Below are 23922 nucleotides of genomic sequence, written 5' to 3' on the forward strand. Positions count from 1 at the left end.
ACAGTAATGAAAAACAGGATATATAATAATGGTAGTATCTATTGTTAACTGAACTCAAACTACTTACCTATGTATTAATATTAGTAACTACGTGTAACAAGGTACTGTAAATAATTGTATCAATATCAAGTACCACTTTTGAGTGCTCTAAAGGTATTAACTCTAAGCTAAAGAGGAACAGCTATTACATAAACTTTCAACCAATATATATTATCACAATATTATACTAAGAACTTCAATTACCTTTTCAACTTAACCTTTTACTACAAGCTGATGACATTATCCTATATTATCCTATTATCCTATATTAATGGGCATCATTCTAAGTGTTTACATGCATTAACTAATTAAATAGTCATAACCTATGAGGAATGTACTATCATCGCCCAAATTACTTGTTCAAGGTCTACGCTAGTAACAGGCTTCCCAGGTGGCGCCTGTGGTAAAGAACCCACCTGCCTATGCAGGAGACATAAGAGAGGCAGTTTGACCCCTGAGTCAGGTAGATCCCCTGGAGAAGGAAAAGGCTACCCACTGCAGTATTCTTGCCTGGAGAATCCCATGGACAGAAGAGCCTGGTGGGGCTACAGTTCATAGGTTTGCAAAGAGTCGGACACAACTGAAGAGACTCAGCACACAGCACGCAGCATCGCTAATAAGTGGCAGAAATGTAGGAGTCAAACCTAGGTCAATTCAAGTTCTTATGTCAAGTGCTCTTACTTCACATGTTGTTCCCAACTGATGGGAAATGTTGATTTGCAGTATCTTCTAGTCCCCTCTAAATAATCTTTCAATTCTACTTGTATGTCATTATCTTTCCACATCACAAACTGAAAACTGGCTGGAGGAAAGGCTGATGTTTTGGGTCCAAAAATCTCACTCTGAAGAGAAACGCCCATATTAGCTTATTTGAATGAAGAAAAAATAATTATAATTTCTGGGCAACTGAAAACTGCTATTTTCTTAGGTTTCCGTGATATATTGTGACACTGAACAAACTCTGAAATGAAAAGAGCACACTTTTAAACAAAAATATAGAAAATTAAGTGAAGAAGTAAAAAATGAAGCATCTCCAACAGTTCAAGATAATGCCAAGTTATAGAAGACAAGTAAAAGTTCTCTGAATCTTCATTTCTGTATTTTAAAACTTTTAAAATCCTTAGGACCCATCAAGCCCTTCAGAATGGGCTCCAGCCTGCCTTTGCATCCTGGTTACCACACAGTGTTACTCACGCTCCCTCCTCAGCAGTTAGATTGTATTCCCCTCTCCCTTCACTCAGTACTCCCTCAGCCTGGCAGAGGCCATTTATTTTCAGATTCATTAGACTGAGGCAGCTCTGAAGCCGTAGCAATTTAATTCAGCAAACCAAAACCTAAGCCTGTAGGTGCCTCAAGGTTATGAAATCCAAACACCAAGGACAACCAACCACAGACAGACAACTAGGCTTTAAGTCACAGCCAATCAAGAAGGTCCTTGCTTTGCTTCCACACTTTTCTATACAGTTGACCCTTAAACTAGACAGGTTTGAACTGCTCGGGTCCACCTGCACATTTTTTCAACAGTAAATACTACAGTACCACACAATTGCTGGTTGGCTAAAGCCACAGATAAGGAACCATTGATAGGGAACAATTTCAATACAGAGGAACCACCTATTTGGAATTAAGTTACGGGGACATTCAACTGTTCATAGGGTCAGTGCCCCTAATCCCACACTGTTCCCCTGGCTCCTGTCAGAAAAGTGCTCCTAACCACTTTCACTTTGGCGTTTCCTGATCCAAATCAATTTGTGCTCCCTTAACTCTCAGCATTTGCAATATGCCTCAGTTTATCTTTTAACAGTTCCACTGTCAGAAGGAGATCCTTGACAACCTCCAGGAGGTCCTCTCACTAAGACAGACCAAGTTTAATGAGATGACTTATTTTGCGAACAAATTAGCCTTACTACGATTATCTTAAATAGAAATGATGCTGATTGCAGGAAAAAAAAAACTTATCACTGCTGTTCAGTCACTAAGTCATATCAGACTCTTTGCAACCCGTGGACTACATAAAGCACATCAGGCTTCACTGTCCTTCACTATCTCCCAGAGTTTGCTCACATTCATGTCCACTGAGTTGATGATGCTATCTGACCATCTCCTTCTCTTTTGCCTTCAATCTTTCCCAGCATCAGGGTCTTTTCTGAGGAGTCAGTTCTTTGCATCATGTGGCCAAAGTACTGGAGCTTCAGCTTCAGCATCAGTCCTTCCAATGAACATTCAGGGTTGATTTCCTTTAGGATTGACTGGTTTAATCTCCCTGCAGTCCAAGGGACTCTCAAAAGTCTTCTCCAGGACCACAGTTTGAAACTATCAGGCCTTCTGCACTCAGCCTTCTTTATGGTCCAACTCTCACATGCATACATGATGGGAAAAACCATAGCTTTGACTATACAGACGTTTGTCGGCAAATTGATATCTCTGCTTTTTAATATGCCGTCTAGGTTTGTCATAGCTTTTCTTCCAAGGAGCAAGCGCCTTTTAATTTTATGCCTGCAGTCACCATCTGCAGTGACTCTGGAGCCCAAGAAAATAAAATCTGTACTGCTTCCACTTTTTCCCCTCTATTTGCCATGAAGTAAAGCATATTCAAAAGCAGAGACATGACTTTGCCAACAAAGGTCCGTCTAGTCAAGGCTATGGTTTTTCCTGTGGTCATGTATGGATGTGAGAGTTGGACTGTGAAGAAAGCTGAGCGCTGAAGAATTGATGCTTTTGAACTGTGTTGTTGGAGAAGACTCTTGAGAGTCCCTTGGACTGCAAGGAGATCCAACCAGTCCATTCTGAAGGAGATCAGCCCTGGGATTTCTTTGGAGGGAATGATGCTGAAGCTGAAACTCCAGTACTTAGGCCACCTCATGCGAAGAGTTAACTCATTGGAAAAGATTCTGATGCTGGGAGGGATTGGGGGCAGGAGGAGAAGGGGACAACAGAGGATGAGATGGCTGGATGGCATCACTGACTCGATGGACATGAGTCTGAGTGAACTCCGGGAGTTCGTGATGGACAGGGAGGCCTGGCATGCTGCGATTCACGGGGTCACAAAGAGTTGGACACGATAGAGCGACTGAACTGAACTGAGGCAGGCAGGGATGGATTATTTCTCTATGAGCTGAACAAAAGCATTTAGTTTATAGTCAAGCAGAGGGGGAATGTCCTCTGAGGCAAGCTATTAAGTATGATTAAAGCAATGAAAACCAATTCAAAGGAACAGTTCCAACATGGAGTCAGAATTGGCTTCCTCCCTGCAACAGTTATCTGAGCCATACAAAATTAGTAAAACTGGGGACTAACGTGCAAGGGCTAATGAAAATAAAATAGTGGTTTTACTTTTTGTTTAATTTATAAACTCAGAAAGGTCTTTGCTAAATGCCTTATACAAACCTTTGAACGCATAATAAATTAAATTCTAAAGTTGGGAAACTAAGCAACTGTTTTTGTCTCACAAAGTGTCTGAAAAAACAGAAATGTAAAGGTAGGCCATAAAGACCTGAATTAGCTCAGGCCACTGGCAAGATCTGAAACCAAGGGAAAAAATGTGGCAGTTTTAAATCCAAACTGCTGGATTGTTTCCTCAGCCAAAACTTACAGATAGTAAGCCTTAATTAACTCAGCAAGCAACTTTAATGTATTCCAACTGTTTGTAAACTAGTAACTTTATATGGTAATACCTGATTCTTAGTTAAGCTTTTAAATGAAGCCATGAGACTGTTAGGGGAAGCACACTGAATGAAACCACCCACCCTGGCCAGGCACCCTAGTAACCATTTGCATGAGTTGTTTTAGACACGAGGTCCTGGTAAGGAACATGGAACTAATAAGCCACCACCAACCCAAAGAGTCTGGGAAAGGTCAAAAAGAGACACCACGTGTCAGACCACCTCTTAGAATCCTCCTCTCTGGCATCCATCTTGGCTGAGCGATGACAACCTGGAAACTAATCCCATCAACATAAAACCAGAGACTTCCAAGCTGAGTGGCAGAGCAGTTCTCCTGGGTTCCCCCACCCTACTGCTCTCCGCCCAGGTGCCCCTTCCCAGTAAATCTCTTGCTTTGTCAGCAAATGTGTCTCCTCAGGTATTTTCGAGTGTTAGACAAGAGCCCACTTTGGAGCCGCATTCCTGCAACAAGATCTCGAGTTTGCCTGTTTATATCTGTATCCACATTATACATATGAAATATCTCTACTTCTAAAAAAGTATTATTAGAATTTGATTTAAAAAGAGCTCTATTTAATCTTCATAAAAAGCTCTTACTTTTAAAGAAACTGGCCATGATGACTTTCACGTTCACATGAACTGAGAAATAGTCAATATTAAATTGATGCCTGATATTAAGGTTTAAGTTTGTTAATCTAACTAAAATAACACATGCTGTTAAGATTATTTTACCTAGGTTTAATAAATAAGACCTTACTAGATCTCTTGCAAGAAAATAACTTGATATAATGAAACTTAAAAGTGAATGTAAATAAGAGCTTTAGAGTTAAAACTCTTATCTTTTAGAAGTGACTACTTAAAATGATCTTTCCAGATATTTGATAACTTAAAAATTCTGGAGTTATGCTAACTGATGTGATGAAAATTTATTAAATAGCTAAAAGATACTAAGACATCAATTACTAAGTAGAAAAACAAAGTATTCTGGAATATTAATGAAAATGTTTGGTATCACCTGAGATGTTCTCTATAAGAAAACAAATGTTTTTAGAAACTATCACTGGTGTTTATACACCAATCTACAGAATGCCAATGTAAGACAGTTCATAACTGCTTACTTCTTAGCTTTACTAAAATTAAGGTTTTAAGAGTTGAGGATCCTAATTTAAACATGGAATTAAAAAGCTGTGAGAAATGATACAGTAACTTTCAGTATACAGTAAGAAATGGAATGTATGTTTTCAGAAAGATATGAAAAATGAAATTACATTTTAATGAAGGAAAAACAAAGTATGAGCCAGTTGATTTTATTTGGATGGAAAATGAGAAGACAGGCTGAATACAGAAAGTGTTGAGAGATTTTGTAAAGAAAACGGAAAAAGTTTTATCCATATTCAGGATTATCTAAATTTAGATTAAAGTTGACTAAATGGATTTTGTTAAGTAAGCTAGTACAGGAGTGGAATTTGATTTCTGGGAGAAGTGCTACTTTTTAATAATAAATTGTATGATCTGCAACCTTAAGTGATCTCTATTTGTTTTCCTTTAATTGTTTTATGACTTTGGTTGAATAAGTATTCTTTCAGTGACCTATGATACTATGTTTTAAAACATTTTTGATATTTCTAACAAAATTCCCAAATATCAAAATCTAACTAAGCTGTTTTAGCTTCCAGCTGACTCAGAGATAGATGCTTCGAAGAAACACCTCCAAAACATCTCAGAGACAAATGTTAAATTAAGTTTATATGGCATTGTTAATTCAAAAGCATTGTCAAATGACTGAAGGTGAACTTTAGGTTATAATGTATGGATAAATATCATTAATACAGATATTCTAAAATTTATATGAAATCCTTAACATCTGATATGTCCTGATATAATGCTACCAGTCATAATTCTAGTGGTTATACTAAAATATCCAAATTTCCTAATTACGCTGTACTCAAATCTTTAACTATGCTATTTTAAGTTTTGTCCTTCAGAGACTATCATAATTTTATACTGATTTTACAAAATGAAGATTTTCAAGAAAACTCATAAAAAGAACTTTGAAACAAATAACAAATGTGTTTCTGATAGCCTTAATACCACACATTCAGTTCAGTTCAGTCACTCAGTCGTGTCCAACTCTTTGCGACCCCATGAATTGCAGCACACCAGGCCTCCCTGTTCATCACCAACTCCCGGAGTCTACTCAGACTCATGTCCATCGAGTCAGTGATGCCATCCAGCCATCTCATCCTCTGTCGTCCCCTTCTCCTCCTGCCCCCAATCCCTCCCAGCATCAGGGTCTTTTCCAATGAGTCAACTCTTCGCATGAGGTGGCCAGAGTACTGGAGTTTCAGCTTCAGCATCAGTCCTTCCAACGAACACCCAGGACTGATCTCCTTTAGGATGGACTGGTTGGATCTCCTTGCAGTCCAAGGGACTCTCAAGAGTCTTCTCCAACACCACAGTTCAAAACCATCAATTATTCGGCGCTCAGCTTTCTTCACAGTCCAACTCTCACATCCATACATGACCACTGGAAAAACCATAGCCTTGACTAGATGGACCTTTGTTGGCAAAGTAATGTCTCTGCTTTTGAATATGCTATCTAGGTTGGTCATAACTTTCCTTCCAAGGAGTAAGCATCTTTTAATTTCATGGCTGCAGTCACCATCTGCCACTAAACTGGGTAACAAATTACAAACTAATGGAAAACCTGATTACTTCATGCAGATCAATAGGAATCAACTACATGAAACTAAATGAACTAATGAATTATGATTTACATCTTTGACTTTAGAAAACATACTAACTTGAATCTGTTTTCCAGCAGTTCTTTTTCTCTTATGCTGTGTCCTACAATAGGTTGATAAAGTATGCCTTTGTAAAAAAGATAAAACATTTATCTTTTTCTCTCTGCCTGATCCTGCCAAGATCTGGCTTCTCCAGCTGGATCTTCTATGGACTTTAATGGTTATTGCAACTGGATTACAACTCATTAAACTAATAACTGTTTTAATTTGTTGTTTCTAAATTGTTTATGTTTTGTCTCTCTGCCACACTGACTGTGTCAAGGGTACTAGCCAAATTGCTTATGTCTATTTTATAAGACTGCCCTCTCTTAGATGTGTAGCCAGGCTTCCAACAAATGTAACAGTGACTTAAAGCAACTGATCAAAAAAATAGAGATCTGTATGGCTTCAATAACAGTGTATTCTAGGTATGGGAAGATGCAACAGGGGAAACATCTCCCGAATCCTAACAGGTTAAAAGGTAGAGGATCCAGTGAATCTTCTATTATCTATCAACGGGCCTAATCCAGAAGTTAACACCTGGAGCGACATATCAACAAGAACTTTCGTCTAATCTCAGACATCCTTCCAGAGTGGCGGGACAAAAAAAAAAAAAAACTCATGAAAAGTCTCTCACATATGGCTGAATTTCCAACCGTGGAGAGGGACTGTGGAACATTTCCTCCCACAACAGTAAACACGCAAGTCCAGCCATCAGCGTTTTGGGGCTTCCAAATGTGAATAAGGGCTCCCAAAACAGAAAACAGTGCCTGCAATTCAGCAGATGCCACCACTCACCGACCCTCAGCCTCAGTGCTGAGGGGCTCGGAGGCATGTGAGAAATCAAAAAAACCAGGATGTTGGCCTCAGATAGCTGAGATGCACAGGACAGGAATGACTTCAAAAACCCCACACTCCTGCATCTTCCCATTCACAGTCAATTCCTTAACTTGAGATTATTTATTTTCTTTAATTAACAATAAACTTTGATGTGCAAACTGCCTGGGGCCTTGTTACAAACTTAAATATATCCTAACTTCCTCTCCGGCCTTCTCCGGCAGTTTCTCAGGGCTACATGACACGCTGTCTCCCTGGCTTGAAGTCCTAAACATTCCCATCAAATAAAACACTCCTTTCAGGTTGTGACTATTTTTTTAGCGGACTGGCAGGAGGAGCCAGGAGGCGCCGACCACGAGGAAAGAGATTAATAGCACAGAGGTTCACAGCCTTCCAGGGCCACGCCGCCCAAGCAGGGCTACGCCGCCCAGGCAGGACCACAGCGCGGCCCCCTGCCCAGCCCTCTTAGGCCAAGCCTCTCACACCCTCGGCGTCCCCCGGGTCAGGCCGTGACCCAGGCGACGCGGGAGCGTGACGTCCGCCCGGCGCCGGCGGGTGACGTCGGCCCAACGAGGGGGCGGCAGTTGGACTCTACCATCGCTGGCGCCCCTTCCCTTCCCCTCCGGGCCTGGTGTTTCCCGGGTTTAGCAGCCTATCGCCGACTTACCTTCCCGTCGCTGTGGAAAGGGAGGCCGAGCTCCTCGGGCGAGAGGGGCGTGCGAGAACATGGCGGTTCTTCGGCCTGCCTTTCGGCGGCGGCCTCGTAGTCCGGGAAAGGGTTGGGGAACGCCCGATCTTCCATATCTGCGTCCCCGCCCAGCTGCAACTTGAGCCTCCGGGACATGGTCTCGCCCATGTCGGCCGCGCGCCCTGCCCTCCGCGGGGCCGCGCGGTACGGCGAGCGAGCTGGGACAAGCCTCCTCAGAGGCGCTCGGCCCGGCCAAGGCGGGCGGCGGTAATCCCTAGGAAAGCGGCGGATGCGCCGCGTCGCGCGTACACGTGGCTGTGGCTGGCGCCCGGTCCCGCCCCGACCTGTCTGGGGATGGGCCCCCGGGAAGGCTGCGGCGCCTTGCAGTCACCAAGGCTCCGCGACACGGGGTCCCCTCCGAGGAGGAGGCTCCAGCCGGCCGGCGGCGCCGCGAGGACAGCGTCTCCGGGGAGGGCGCGGTCCCTCCCTGTCATCCCGCCGTTGGGGGGGGTCTGGAGGAGGAGCCAACGCCTTTTTTTTTTTTTTCCTTCTTTTAGGTTAGCCCCTTTGTTTTGAATAAACGAGTATCTTAGGTAACAGCAGGTAATGTGAAAGCATACTTAATCACCTAAATATTTCATTGACCCCAAAGTTCCTTCAGTAATAGTTAAATTGCCCGGGAACATAACGTATGTTATAAAGGACACGAGCAAGTAAATCTGCAGTTGTATGATCACAACATAGTTAACAGTCTTTACTGGTTCTCTTTTTTTCTTCTTCTTGTTTCTTTAATTATTTGAAGCTAAATAGATGTTATAGATGACATGATTTCTCCTCAAGGGAAATATATTTTTCTTTTTTTTTTTTTTTACTTTGCAAGAATCAGGTTTTTTTTTCTTTTTTATTTATTTATTTATTTTTTTAATTTTATTTTGTTTTTAAACTTTACATAATTGTATTAGTTTTGCCAAATATCAAAATGAATCCATCACAGGTATACATGTGCTCCCCATCCTGAACCCTCCTCCCTCCTCCCTCCCCATACCATCCCTCTGGGTCATCCCAGTGCACTAGCCCCAAGCATCCAGTATCGTGCATTGAGTTTTTTTATTTTTTATTTTTTTTAATTTTATTTTATTTTTAAACTTTACATAATTGTATTAGTTTTGCCAAAATATATTTTCCCATTATTTCGTTTTTTAATTTTTGTTTCCATTTAAACATGATTGAATGCCAAATGGTACTAGGTGATGACAAAGATAGTTTCTGCCCTGAAGATTCCAAGTTAGAAAAGTAAGCGTAGTTTAGCATAATATGAATACTCTTCTGGAACTAAAAAAGGTATACATTAATACATAAAAAATGACATGATAGAGGAAAACAATATCTACCACAATAAAGGCTCTATTCTGCCTCTGTAGCCTGGCTTCCCACTCCTGCCTGTCCAGGTGTCTCCTCTGAACTGTACTACGATAAACATGTAAAATAGCCTCTATCTGTAGGATGACCATGGAAAACTCCAGTGTAGGAGAAAATCACTGTAAAGGTGTTACTCAGCATAAACATATATCCTTAGTGTTCAAGGAAACAGAACTGATATAACGGGATGCCTTGAAGGGCCACTCCACTTTCCTGCTTCATTTCTTTGTCCCAGTGTCCATCTTTCTCTCACCCTCAATGAGGACATTTTCTAACCACCCTGAATTGTGATACCTTTTTGTTGTTCAGTCACTCAGCCGTGTTTGACTGTTGAGACCCTGTGGACTGCAGCACGCCAGGCTTCCCTGTCCTTTACCATCTCCCAGAGCTTGCTCAAACTCATGTTACCTTTACCATACAGGAAATTCAGTCCCCTAACTGCTGAGACTCATCTGTCTTAGGAGCCATCCCTCTCCCACTTCATGGACTTTGCTGCTGCTGCTGCTGCTAAGTCGCTTCAGTCGTGTCCAACTCTGTGCGACCCCATAGACGGCAGCCCACCAGGCTCCCACATCCCTGGGATTCTCCAGGCAAGAACACTGGAGTGGGTTGCCATTTCCTTCTCCAGTGCATGAAAGTGAAAAGTGAAAGTGAAGTCGTTCAGTCATGTCTGACTCTTAGCGACCCCATGGACTGCAGCCCAGTCCCATGGGCTCCTCTGTCCATGGGATTTTCCAGGCAAGAGTACTGGAGTGGGGTGCCATTGCCTTCTCCAACAATGGAATGTTGAAAGTGAAAGAAAGTGAAGTCACTCAGTTATGTCCGACTCTTTGTGACCCCGTGGACTGTAGGCCACCAAGCTCCTCTGTCCATGGGATTCTCCAGGCAAGAATACTGGAGTGGGTTGCCATTTCCTTACTAGGCAAAATAACCCACAGCAGATGTTTCCCAAAGCCTGAGTTATTTAGACCCTGACACCATAGGTATGTGCAGCAGAAACATAGACTGCTGGCTTTGGTGTGTTTGGCCTAGTGACCTTTGACCTGTCTACCCCTTGTTGACTGAAAAAAAAAAAACAGTGCACAGTCTAAGGGTTGAGAATTACATTTTATTCCATGGTCATACTGAGGACTATAGCCTGTGATGGCAGCCTCTCAGATAGTTCTGAGGAACTGTTCCAAAGAGGAAAAGGAGGAGCCAGGATACATAGGAGTTTGCTGGAAAAAAAAAACAAAAACAAAAAAACCTGTAGTTGAATATCAAAAAGTTACTGCTAATCACACACACACAAAAACTCCTGACTTCAAAAATTAATGATTTTAGTGCAGCCCACTCCAGTGTTCTTGCCTGGAGAATCCCAGGGACGGGGGAGCCTGTTGGGCTGCCGTCTATGGGGTCGCACAGAGTCGGACACTACTGAGGCGACACAGCAGCAGCAGCAGTGCCCTTCTAAGATGCAAGAGTCCAGGCTCATTGACATTATTTCTCTGATCTGCATCTTACCTATCTGGGGTTTCAATACCGTTTTTTCCTTCATCATGAATCCCCTCAGGGTGCACCACTGGGGGCGACCACAGTGGATGATCCCTTGTTTGCTGCAATGGCAAGGCGACATTTTGTTCACAACCTGGTGTGAGGTAAATATAGCTTTTCTCCTTCTCCTTGAAATCTTGGTGATAACCGTGGATAACTACTGGCAGGTACACAAACTTGTCCTAAAGACAACCAATATTTTTGAAGACCAAAACTCTAAACCTAATGTAAGGGCTTGGCAAATTTTCCTAAACGCTGTCCGACCTGCAGATTCCTGTCTTCAGTGGAGATTTCATTTACACTGTTTTTCAAGAAATGACAGTCTCCTTTCTTCACCTCCCGTCTTCAAGAGGCTTCTTAATGCAGGAGACATGGGGATCTGTTCTGACCTTTCAAACCTCAGGACCACCCTCCTCTGCTGGACACTCTTTAGTAGTACAAGGACTTGGCCAGTGCCTGGAAATTACAGACGTTTTAATTATTTTAGGCCAAACCAAATTCTTAGGGAGGGCATCCTTCCCAACCCTTCTATGTAATTGAGATGCTCAGTACAAGGATTAACTAAATACCCATCGAAAACAAATCCCAGGAGTGGTAAGGGCAGTTGGCAAGTGATGTTTCCTTTCTTTCAAAGGAATCTAACTGGGAGAGGGGCATCTCTGTGTTCACCTGACTGAAAACTAGGGTACCACTTAAGGTTGGAAACCCTGAAAGGGTCCAGGGAGTGAGACTTCCTCCTGTAGGATCAGGTTTTCCTGAAGGGGTGAGTAGGGATGCATGGCTGAGAAACCTCCAGATGGCATGCATGTTGGCAGTGGTCAGGTGAAAAAACATCTGTTGAGGACACGTGAAGGCCTGGGCTTTGCTTTTGATTTATTATTTCTCTTTTTGTTATATTTATTATTCACATGTTTGTCATCTGACAGGGCTTGCACACCTTCCTCAGCCACCGGTGAGTCCTCTGGTCCCATTTATGCTTGCCAGAGCTGCCCAGGCTTCCATTAAAAGGCCTTTCCTTTAGGTGGTACAAGAGGAAGTCCCACAAGGCAGACCAGCGAACGCCCTTTGTCTTACACTGCAATCTCCTCTGAGGTTTCCTTACGCTTTGTCCATCCATCCTGTCCCAAGTTGTTAGCTGGGGGAAGAAACAAGCTTGCTCAAGGGTATAGGGAAGGGGTTTGCTTTACCTCCTGTCTCTTTTGATACATGAGATGGTTCCTTGCAGAGGCAAGCCATATACAAGCCCTATGTATGCTATACAACCCTGATTTAAGACAAATTTGATTCCTTAAGCCAGCAGTTCTCATAGTGTGATCAGACCCGTTAGGGGGGGTGTGAGACCAAAACTAGCTTTTGTTTTTTTTAATTTTAAGGATAATTCAATATATTAACTTTAATGTAAACTAGAGCCTGATAGGCTACAGTCCATGGGGTCGCAAAGAGTGGGACATGACTGAGCTACTGACACTTTCACTTTCATATCTTAATGTCATTGTTTTAACTGTAAAGAAACAAATCCTTCCAAGACCAGAATAACCCACAGGCCATGAGGTGGGTTTCTCTGTTTTCCTTTTTTTTTTAATTTAAAAGAATGTTCACCAAGATGGTTCAACAAGTAAGGTAAATGACGTCGCTATGCAGTTTTGCACGTCTAAAACCCAGGGAGGTGCGTTAGACAGAAGGGGTAGTCATTCTAATTAAACAGTTAAGTAACATCATGACAAATGGATTTGCAGCATCAAAATTGTCCATTTAGATATCTTATTTTTTAGTGATCAGAGATTTCACATTGTTTCTAGTTTTTTTGATACAGACAGGGTTCTTGGCCTTCCCAGATCAATAGAAATTGACCAGAGGCCAGTCAAGAAATTCAGGTGAATGTGGGGCCCCTGCTGCTGGGAAAAGGGAATGAGAATAAGTAACAGGTTCCCTTGCTTGCTTGCTGAGGGGGTGGGAGTGAGTTGGTTCCTTAATATGGGGTGAGAGTAGGGATGTGTCAGGGGTTGGGCTAGAGGGAGGGCTTAGGTGTTTTGTCCACTCCTCTGGTGACATTGTATACAGGGGCCACGCACAATATACTGTTTTTGCTCTAGACTCCTCAGAAGAGGCAGTTGGATTTTTTGGTCTTTTTGTATCTTTTGTCCATAATTTGCCCAAACTGCACATGCACATAATTCGTTTTAGTCCCTTGTAGTTGCTTTGTATTCCATTGCTGGAGGAGAGGAGTGTCCAGGTGCAGGCCCTGTAGCAAAAGGTCCCAGGTCCCAGCCTGCCTCATTTTTGTTGTGTTTTGTGTGAAATCCATTACATAATGTAAACTTTTTTACCTCCATCAACGGCAGTACACACTGGAGTTGTTTTTCTGGTTATGAAAGGTTTCCATAGATATGCTGCAATGATCTTTAACATAAAATCTTTTGTAAGCTAGATAACCAATTGCAGCTGTCCCAGCAGCAGTGGTAATGGGTGTTCTGGTAGTCATATTCTGCGTACATATGCACAGGACACTGAGCACTAGTGAGCCTGTGCAGACCGTTGGAGACAGGTGTGAGGGAAGTACCCGCACACTACTCTCTCTCTTTGGTACTGTACGGAAGCAACATTATAGGCGATGTCACAGCAGGTTAAATAGAGAAGCAGTCAGGTATACAGATTTGCAAAAAAATTAAACAATACCCCTTTTCTCATGCATATTATTTTGGTTTTGAAAATAGTTATCTTTCATAAAAATATGTTGTTTATGTTAAAGTTTAGCATATAATTTATGTTAATATGTTGACAAATACATTAACATAATATGTGAGAGTTGGACTATAAAGAAAGTTGAGGACCGAAGAATTGATGCTTTTGAACTGTGGTGTTGGAGAAGACTCTTGAGAGTCCCTTGGACTGCAAGTCCATCCTAAAGATCAGTCCTGGGTGTTCATTGGTAGGACTGATTTTGAAGCTGAAACTCCAATACTTTGGCCACCTGATGCGAAGAGCTGACTCATTTGAAAAGACCCTGATGCTGGGAAAGATTGAGGGCAGGAGGAGAAGGGGACAACAGAGGATGAGATGGTTGGATGGCATCGCCAACACAGTGGACATGGTTTGGGTGAACTCCAGGAACTGGTGATGGACAGGGAGGCCTGGCGTGCTGTGGTTCATGGGGTCACAAAGAGTCGGACAAGACTGAGCGACAGAACTGAACTGATAACAAATTGTTAATTATAATTGACAAATTGACAAATTAAGGGTGTAAAGGAATTCTGAGACCTAACATTTGAAAACTGTTGCCTTCAGCAACCTGTTGCTACAAGCCTAGGCTTCAGGGACTTAGAGCACTCAAAGAGACACAATGTGTATATGAGCACCGCAAAGAACTCCACCCTCGCTGCTGCTGCTGCTGCTGCTAAGTCGCTTCAGTCGTGTCCGACTCTGTGTGACCCATAGACGGCCGCCTACCAGGCTCCCCCATCCGTGGGATTCTCCAGGCAAGAACACTGGAGTGGGTTGCCATTTCCTTCTCCAATGCATGAAAGTGAGAAGTGAAAGTAAAGTTGCTCAGTCGTGCCCGACTCTTAGCGACCCCATGGGCTGCAGCCCACCAGGCTCCTCCGTCCATGGGATTTTCCAGGCAAGAGTACTAGAGTCAGGGTGCCGTTGCCTTCTCCGACTGTCACTGCTGGTGTTTGCTATTTCCTGTGAAAGTGAAGGTCAAAGTTGCAGGAACTGAATAGTCCATGGAATTCTCCAGGCCAGAATACTGGTGGGGGTAGCCTTTCTTTCCCTTCTCCAGGAGAATCTTCCCAACCCAAGAGTCAAACCCAGGTCTCCCGCATTGCAGGCAGATTCTTTACCCATAGTCTTTTTTTTCCTAGTGTATTTTGATGTTATTTGTATAATTTCTTGCTTTCTGGAATTCAATTTATAATTGGAAAATGATGATCAAAGAAAGGCTAGGTGTCAATTCAAATATGAAAAAGGAGAGTTAGGAGATCCTGACCCAAATTGTGTGTGTGCGATCATAGATGAATCAGTAGATTTAAAGCTTGTGCCAAATTTTAAAATTTAAGCTGAATGTTAATGTTTATGTGATAGTTGTAAAAACCAGAAACAATTTAGATTTGGGTTTTGGGTTCTTTTGCAGAAATAAGTGGTGGTGGACTGGGGGGCTCCTGTCCCTGTGGCAGCTCTCAGCAGCAGTCTTCTATGACAGTGTCTCTGAGTGCTGAGGACAGGACCACCACTCTCATAGGAGTCCTAGAAGGGACCCTTCAGTGGCTGTCACCAGGTGAGAGCATGGTGATCCCTGAAAGTCTTTGAGTCAAAATGGGCAGTTTCATAACTCTCTTTCTACATTGGATCAAAATCTATCATGACTATCCAAAATATCTAAGTTTATTTCTAGATCTCGGCAGAAATCAATGGGATGATTTAGGTTGTTCTAGACTAACAGATAGATAAGAAGGCAAAGATGAACCCAGCAGTTGGTTAGATCACAGGGAAAGCTAAGCAAGAGCAGGAGACATCGATGAAGTGACAGCAGACTCTCAGCACTAGCTCATCTGGAGAGTTCCAAAATATGAGAAAGTTTAACTCAGGAGATCCCTGTGGGGTTCAGCTATCTCTGAGGTCTGGGGACATGAAGGCAGCCCCAGTGTAGTCTACTCGCAAGGAGTGTGTCTTCCTTTACTCTCTGAGGGCCACATGCAACCACTGGGCCCAGGAACAAAGCCTCACTTGCAGATGTGGTAGGATTCTGAGAACAATGTAATGTGGGGGAATTCTGAGAACAATGGGGGCAGGGGCTCGTCCCCAGCTCAACTCAGATGGGTCCTCAGGAAAGAGAATGTCATCATGGTGAAGAAAGACGGGGCTTCATGGGTAACCGTGCATTGCCCGCTCCTTCCTGCAGACTGGGCACAGCCTGTGAGGGTGGCAGAGGTGGCATGGCACCCTGCACTATATAAACTGTCCAGAACAGGCTAATCTATAAAAACAGAAAACAGAACAGTGGAGAGGTCTAAGGGGAGAGGGATTAGAAAGTGATGATTAGGAGACATAGAGTTTTTTTTTTTAATTAATTTATTTATTTGAATTGGAGGCTAATTACTTTACAATATTGTAGTGGTTTTTCCCATACATTGACATGACTCAGCCATGGGTGTACATGTTTTCCCCTATCCTGAACCCCCTCCCACCTCCCTCCCCATCCCATCCCTCAGGGTCATCCCAGTGCACCAGCCCTGAGCACCCTGCCTCATGCATCGAACCTGGACTGGCGATCTATTTCACATATGGTAATATACATGTTTCATTGCTATTCTCTCAAATCATCCCACCCTCGCCTTCTCCCACAGAGTCCAAAAGTCTGTTCTTTACATCTGACACAGAGTTTATTTTGGTGATGAAAATGTTCTAAGTTGATTGTGATAATAATTGCACAACTCTGTGATATACTAAGGGCTTCCCTGGTGGCTCAGACAGTAAAGAACCTGCCTGCAATGCAGGAGACCTAGCTTCAATCCCTGGATCAGGAAGATCCCCTGGAGAAGGAAATGGCAACTCACTCCAGTATTCTTGCCTGGAGAATTTTATGGACAAAGGAGCCTGGCAGGCTGGAGTCCATAGGATCTCAAAGAGTCAGACACAATTGAGCAAAAACTATTGAAGTATACACTTTAAATGAGTGAATTGTATGCTGTATGAATATATATCAATAAAGCTGTTACATTAAAAAAAAAAAAAAACCAGTTGAGAAACTGATAGCCAATACCTAGGCAACAAAGTGCCATGATCCAGCTCTCCAACAACACAGGTGGGTGACAGGGTTATGCTAACCTGCTCTATGTGAGGTGGAAAAACTCAAGACTGCTGGGCTGTATGCTGGGACAGATTTATTACTGATTGCTGGCAAAAAAGGCTTTGAGGGTGACATTACATGGCATCAGTCAAATGTGTTCTGTTATGATCCCTGTGAGATTTAGTCCAGTGACCAAAGGATGAAAGACGATAAAGGAAAAGAAGACAGAGATGGCATAATACACCCATAATACATTCCTTGGGATTTTCCAAGTTCCTCTCCTATGCCTAGGATTCTAGAAGACTGGCTGTGCCTTCTGGGTGGCATGCTCCAGGTCCTGGCAGGACACATGAGGTTCTGTTCCATTTCTTTGTACCCCTGCAGGGTACAAACCAGTTGCCCCAGGAGCTCTGGGACTTGTGCCTCTGGAGATTCCCTAGGGTCACCTGGCTGGACCTAGGCTCTAGAAGAGTGGTCTGGAGAATGATTAGGTCTTAGTATGGGGCTGATTCAAAAAGTTCACGTAAATAATAGCCCTACAAAACATTATTTGCCTTGGGCCTTATATACCCTACTGTATGTATCTGTTGATGAAAATTCAATTAACAAGCTAAGAAGGAAAAATTGAGAATTTTGAAATTGAGGACTATAACCTGGGAAGCAGATTCTCAGAAACCTCTGAAAACTGTTCCACCTGTTAGAAGTGAAAGACAAAGTCAAATACACTTTCAAGACAAAGAGTCATACATAAAAATGACAGACTGATATTTTACATAAAGTTCACCAGAGACACACAGTCCAGGTTCAGTTCAGTTCAGTTCAGTTGCTCAGTCGTGCCTGACTCTGCGACCCATGAGCTGCAGCACGCCAGGCCTCCCTGTCCAACACCAACTCCTGGAGCCCACCCAAACTCATGTCCATTGAGTCAGTGATGCCATCTAACCGTCTCATCCTCTGTCGTCCCCTTCTCCTCTTGCCTTCCCAGCATCAGGGTCTTTTCAAATGAGTCAGTGCTTTGCATCAGATGGCCAAAGTAGTGGAGTTTCAGCTTCAACATCAGACCTTCCAATGAACACCCAGGATGGACTGATTGGATCTCCTTGCAGTCCAAGGGACTCTCTAGAGTCTTCTCAAACACCACAGTTTAAAAGCATCAGAACTTCAGCGCTCAGCTTTCTTTATAGCCCAACTCTCACATCCATACATGACTACTGGAAAAACCATAGCCTTGACTAGATGGACCTTTGTTGGCAAAGTAATGTCTCTGCTCTTTTATGCTGTCTAGGTTGGTCATAACTTTCCTTCCAAGGAGTAAGCGTCTTTTAATATCATGGCTGCAATCACCATCTGCAGTGATTTTGGAGCCCAGAAAAATAAAGTCTGACACTGTTTCCCCATCTATTTGCCATGAAGTGATGGGACCAGATGCCATGATCTTAGTTTTCTGAATGTTGAGTTTTAAGCCAACTTTTTCACTCTCCTCTTTCATCAAGAGGCTTTTTAGTTCCTCTTCACTTTCTGTCATAAGAGTGGTGTCATCTGCATATCTGAGGCTATTGATATTTCTCCCGGCAATCTTGATTCCAGCTTGTGTTTCTTCCAGTCCAGCGTTTCGCATCATGTACTCTGCATATAAGTTAAATAAGCAGGGTGACAATATACAGCCTTGACGTACTCCTTTTCCTATTTGGAACCAGTCTGTTGTTCCATGTCGAGTTCTAACTGTTGCTTCCTGACCTACATACAGGTTTTTCAAGAGGCAGGTCAGGTGGTCTGGTATCCCCATCTCTTTAAGAATTTTCCACAGTTTACTGTGATCCACACAGTCAAAGGCTTTGGCATAGTCAATAAAGCAGAAATAGATGCTTTTCTGGAACTCTTTTGCTTTTTCGATGATCCAGCGGATGTTGGCAATTTGATCTCTGGTTCCTCTGCCTTTTCTAAAACCAGCTTGAACATCTGGAAGTTCACAGTTCATGTATTGCTGAAGCCTGGCTTGGAGAATTTTAAGCATCACTTTACTAGCGTGTGAGATGAGTACAATTGTGTGGTAGTTTGAGCATTCTTTGGCATTGCTTTTCTTTGGGATTGGAATGAAAACTGAGCTTTTCCAGTCCTGTGGCCACTGCTGAATTTTCCTAATTTTCTGGCATATTGAGTTGCAGCACTTTCACAGCATCATCTTTCAGGATTTGAAATAGCTCAATTGGAATTCCATCACCTCCACTAGCTTTGTTTGTAGTGATGTTTCCTAATGCTCACTTGACTTCACATTCCAGGATGTCTGGCTCTAGGTGAGTGATCACACCATTGTGATTAACTGGGTTGTGAAGATCTTTTTTGTACAGTTCTTCTGTGTATTCTTGCCAGGTAATCATGTTCAAAATAAACAGCGAGTCACCATGACCACCCTACAGACCTGGAAAGAGTACTAACCTTTTCAGACGTTCCATTGCTGGCGTCAGAAGAAAGGAAGGTTCATCTGTGTAGTCGAGCAGGTGCTTCCACCTTTGAGGAGGTCTGCTTAATGTATGGGCTTCCCTGGTGGCTCAGACAGTAAAGAATCTGACTGCAATGCCGGAGACCTGGGTTCAGTCTCTGGGTTGGGAACATCCCCTGGAGGTGGGCATGGCAACCCAGTCCAATATCCTTGCCTGGAGAATGCCCATGGACAGAGGAACTTGGTGGGTTATAGTAGAAAGGAGGCCCAAACAGAATCTTATGTTTAAATTTTGTCTAACTTTAAAATGTAAATTTTATTTCATCATGTTCCCAAACTTCAGAAATAATGTTAGTAGAGAAGAAGGAACATCCAGCACGGCATTTTGCATGATGTACTCTGCATATAAGTTAAATAAGCAGGGTGACAATATGCAGCCTTGACCTACTCCTTTCCCAATTTGGAACTAGTCTATTGTTCCATGTCTGGTTCTGTCTATTGTTCCATGTCTGGTTCTAACTGCATACAGATTTCTCAGGAGACAGGCAAGGTGGTCTGGTATTCCTATTTGTTTAAGAATTTTCCACAGTTTGTTGAGATCCACACAGTCAAAGGCTCTGGCATAGTCAATAAAGCAGAAGTAGATGTTTTTTCTTGAACTCTTTTGCTTTTTTGATGATCCAATGGATGTTGGCAATTTGATCTCTGGTTCCTCTGCCTTTTCTAAATCTAGCTTGAATATCTGGAAGTTCACGGTTCATGTATTGCTGAAGCCTGGCTTGGAGAATTTTGAGCATTACTTTACTAGTGTGTGAGATGAGTGTGACATTCTTTGACATTGCCTTTCTTTGGGATTGAAACGAAAACAGACCTTTTCCAGTCCTGTGACCACTGCTGAGTTTTCCAAATATGCTCAGAGGACCATTTAAATCAGAGGATCATTATAACTACTACTGTGGGCCAGAATCCCTTAGAAGAAATGGAGTAGCCATCATAGTCAACAAAAGAGTCTGAAATGCAGTACTTGGATGCAATCTCAAAAACAACAGAATGATCTCTGTTTCCAAGGCAAACCATTCAATATCACAGTAATGTGAGTCTATGCTTTAACCAGTAACACTGAAGAAGCCAAAGTTGAACAGTTCTATGAAGATCTACAAGACCTTCTAGAACTAACACCCAAAAAAAATGTCCTTTCCATTATAGGGGACTGGAATGCCAAAATAGAAAGTCAAGAGATATCTGGAGTAACAGGCACATTTGGCCTTGGAGTACAAAATGAAGCAGCCAAAGGCTAACAGAGTTTTGCCAATAGACCGCACTGGTCATAGCAAACACCCTCTTCCAACAATACAAGAGAAGACTCTATACATGGACATCAGCAGATGGTCAATACCGAAATCAGATTGATTATATTCTTTGCAGTGAAAGATGGAGAAGCTCTATATAGTCAGCAAAAACAAGACCAGGAGCTGACTGTGGCTAAGATCATGAACACCTTATTGCCAAATTCAGGCTTAAATTGAAGAAAGTAGGGAAAACCACTAGACCATTCAGGTATGAGCTAAATCAAATCCCTTATGATTATACAGTGGAAGTGACAAATCTATTCAAGGGATTAGATCTGATAGAGAGAGAGCCTGAAGAACTATGGATGGAGGTTCATGACAGCCTACAGGGGCAGTGATCAAGACTATCCCTAAGAAAAAGAAATGTAAAAAGGCAAAAATGGTTGTCTGAAGAGGCCTTACAAATAGCTGAGAAAAGAAGTGGAAGGCAAAGGAGAAAAGGAAAGTTATACCCATCTGAATGCAGAGTTCCAAAGAATAGCAAGGAGAGATAAGAAAGCCTTCCTCAGTGATCAGTGCAAAGAAATAGAGGAAAACAGTAGAATGGGAAAGACTAGAGATCTCTTCAAGAAAATTAGAGATACCAAGGGAATATTTCATGCAAAGATGGGCACAATAAAGGAGAGAAATGGTATGGACCTAACAGAAGAAGAAGATATTAGGAAGAGGGTGCAAGAATACACAGAAGAACTATAGAAAAAAGATCTCCATGACCCAGATAACCATGATGGTGTGATCACTCACCTAGAGCCAAACATCCTGGAATTCAAAGTCAAGGGGGCCTTAGTAAGCATCACTACGAACAAAGCTAGTAGAGGTGATGGAATTCCAGTTGAGCTATTTGAAATCCTAAAAGTTGATGCATTTAAAGTGCTGCACTCAATATGCCATATTTCTGATAAGGAGTTAATTTGGAAAATGTACAGGGAACGACTACAGCACAATGGTAAAATAAACAAGCAAACAATCAAAAACCAATTTAAAAATGGGTTAATGACTTGAATAAAAAAGGCTAAATACATAGAACTGAAAAATGGAATAGTGGCTGACAGAGATGGGGCTGTGGCAGGGCAGAAGAGGGGGAGGAGGGTGGAGGGAAATAGGCATATAGTGTTAGTGACCGAAGAGGAATAAGCTCTCAAGGTCTGCTGTGCCACATATAGGATACTAAACAGTAATACACTGTGCACTTTAAAATTTGTTAAGAAGGTAGATGTCAAGTTAAGTGTTTTTTCACACTAAAATAAAAACAACAGCAAACAAACAAAAGATAGTTTAGTTACATGTCCTTTGATTTGTGTTATTGTAAATCTGTATCATCTACATATATCATAAACATCCAAACACAGTGTTTATCTTTCTTTTAAAGAAATTAATACAACAAAAAAGGAACTTCAAACTCTTCCTCCCTCACAGTGGACAGCAGTGAATTATCTATCTGTTCCTTTAGTTTTCAGCTGTTACTTTGGGCCCATTAAAGTCTCCTTGTCAAGAGACAGGACCCTATGGAGCCTTCCTGAGACAGACCCCTTCCTCATATCCTCTGCTTTAGCTGCTCTCTGAAGTATTTGCATGTGTGTGTACTAAGGCACTTCAGTCATGTCTGACTCTTGGCGACCCCACAGACTGTAGCCCACCAGGCTCATCTTTCCATGGGATTCTCCAGGCAAGCATACCAGGATGGGTTGCCATGCCCTCTTCCAGGGGGTCTTCCCGACCCAGGGATCAAACCCGTGTATCTTGTCTCCTGCATTGGCAGGAGTTTTCTTTATGAGTAGCACCACCCAGGAGGCCCTGAAGTACCTTGATAACATCTGATGCATATTCCTGAATTGTTTTACAGATGTGAAAACCCCCCACTAAATAGAAGAGGTTAACTACTACATGACCAGGAGCACATAACCCCAGGTCTCCTGAAGTCTGAGGACTGATAATGTGACACCCTGTGACACTGCCCTGTTACCACACCAACAACCAATCAGAGAATTGTGCATGGCTATCATGCACCCCACCACCCACTCCCTCACCTAGCCTTTAAAAATGCTTTATGAAGCGAGTCGCCAGTCCAGGTTCGATGCACGATACTGGATGCTTGGGGCTGGTGCACTGGGATGACCCAGAGGGACGGTACGGGGAGGGAGGAGGGAGGAGGGTTCAGGATGGGAAACACATGTATACCTGTGGCGGATTCATGTTGATATATGGCAAAACCAATACAATATTGTAAAGTTAAATAATAAAATAAAATTTAAAAAAATGCTTTGCTGAAACCCACTGGGGAGCTTGGGGGTTTTGAACACTAGTTGTCCTGGACTATCACGTGTATGGCACCTTACAGTAAAGGCTGCACTTTTCTTCACCGAATCCAGTGTCGGTAGACTGGCTTCACTGCAAGGGTGAACAGACCCGTGTTTGGTTCAGTAACATCTCCATGCGTGTGTAGTTTAAGGGATCAGTCAAGAACCTGGGCAGAGTTTACAGTCAGATTTTGGGGTTTATCCACTCTAAATCTCCCTCCTTTCCAGAATTTCACCCCTAACTTTCCACCTGCTCTGCCAGCCCCACATTTTGTCATCTGACGCTTCAAGCTGCCCTGAGCAGTCTGTGGCCTGGGGAGTTCTCCAGGTTGCTTCAGGCCAAAAGCTGCAAAATAACAAATTTCACGCAGTAGGCTCCTTGACTTTCAAGGCCTGACTTCACTCCCATTTCTGCCTGCTTTCCGTCGTGCTCAAGAACATACACACTGTTGTCTTTTTAACTCTTTTCAGTCTGTTAATCCTTATTATACACACAGTTTTAGATTTTGTTTCCTCTCCATCTGTCAGGGAAAGAACTGGCAAGGGTAGGGGTGACTCATCCTGGTAATTTCTTCTGTCCTGTGTTATTTCCCTGGCAATATGAATATCATGGAATTCTATCTGCTTGGGCAGAAAGCCTCTCTATGTTCTTTTATTATTATTTTTAGTAAATTATATCTACCCAGAATTCATATCACTAGTGGAGGCTTCTGTTCTTAAAAAGAACTGAAGCTTAACTAAGATTCATTCCATCTGGACTTGGGCCTATTGAATAATGACATTCCCCTTCCTCCTAGCATCAGGTTAGCAAAAATAGTGAGAAAGCCCAATAGAACCCACTCAGGTTAAAAAGGTAAGCTGCAAAAGAAAAGCTACAGTTTGGCTTTGTAATCATGAATCTTATAATGTAAAGTTTATTGATACCACCACCAATACAATCAGATGTATCCTTATAAGAGGGAAACAGAAGGAGATTTCACACACAAAGAGAAGGTAGTGTGATCCAGGAAGCAAAGATTGGGTGATGTGTCCAGGAATGCTGGTGGACACCAGAAGCTGGGAGGGGCAAAGGATGGATCGCCTTATA

The 23922-nt window shown here is 42.7% G+C and overlaps 1 protein-coding gene across 2 annotated transcripts in view; it reads right to left on the reverse strand.

Annotated features, from left to right (window-relative positions):
* Positions 1-8443, reverse strand: part of LANCL2 (LanC like glutathione S-transferase 2) — an 84153-nt gene extending 75710 nt beyond the window's left edge. The window contains exon 1 of one of the 2 annotated variants that reach the window (XM_024982950.2): positions 7989-8443. In XM_024982950.2, coding sequence (XP_024838718.1) covers positions 7989-8177 — 189 coding nt within the window. In that variant the 5' untranslated portion in view covers positions 8178-8443. 2 annotated transcript variants of the gene reach the window in all.
* Between the last annotated feature and the right edge of the window lie 15479 nt (positions 8444-23922).

Source organism: Bos taurus, chromosome 22, assembly GCF_002263795.3.
Source record: "Bos taurus isolate L1 Dominette 01449 registration number 42190680 breed Hereford chromosome 22, ARS-UCD2.0, whole genome shotgun sequence".
Taxonomy (NCBI): Eukaryota; Metazoa; Chordata; class Mammalia; order Artiodactyla; family Bovidae; genus Bos; species Bos taurus.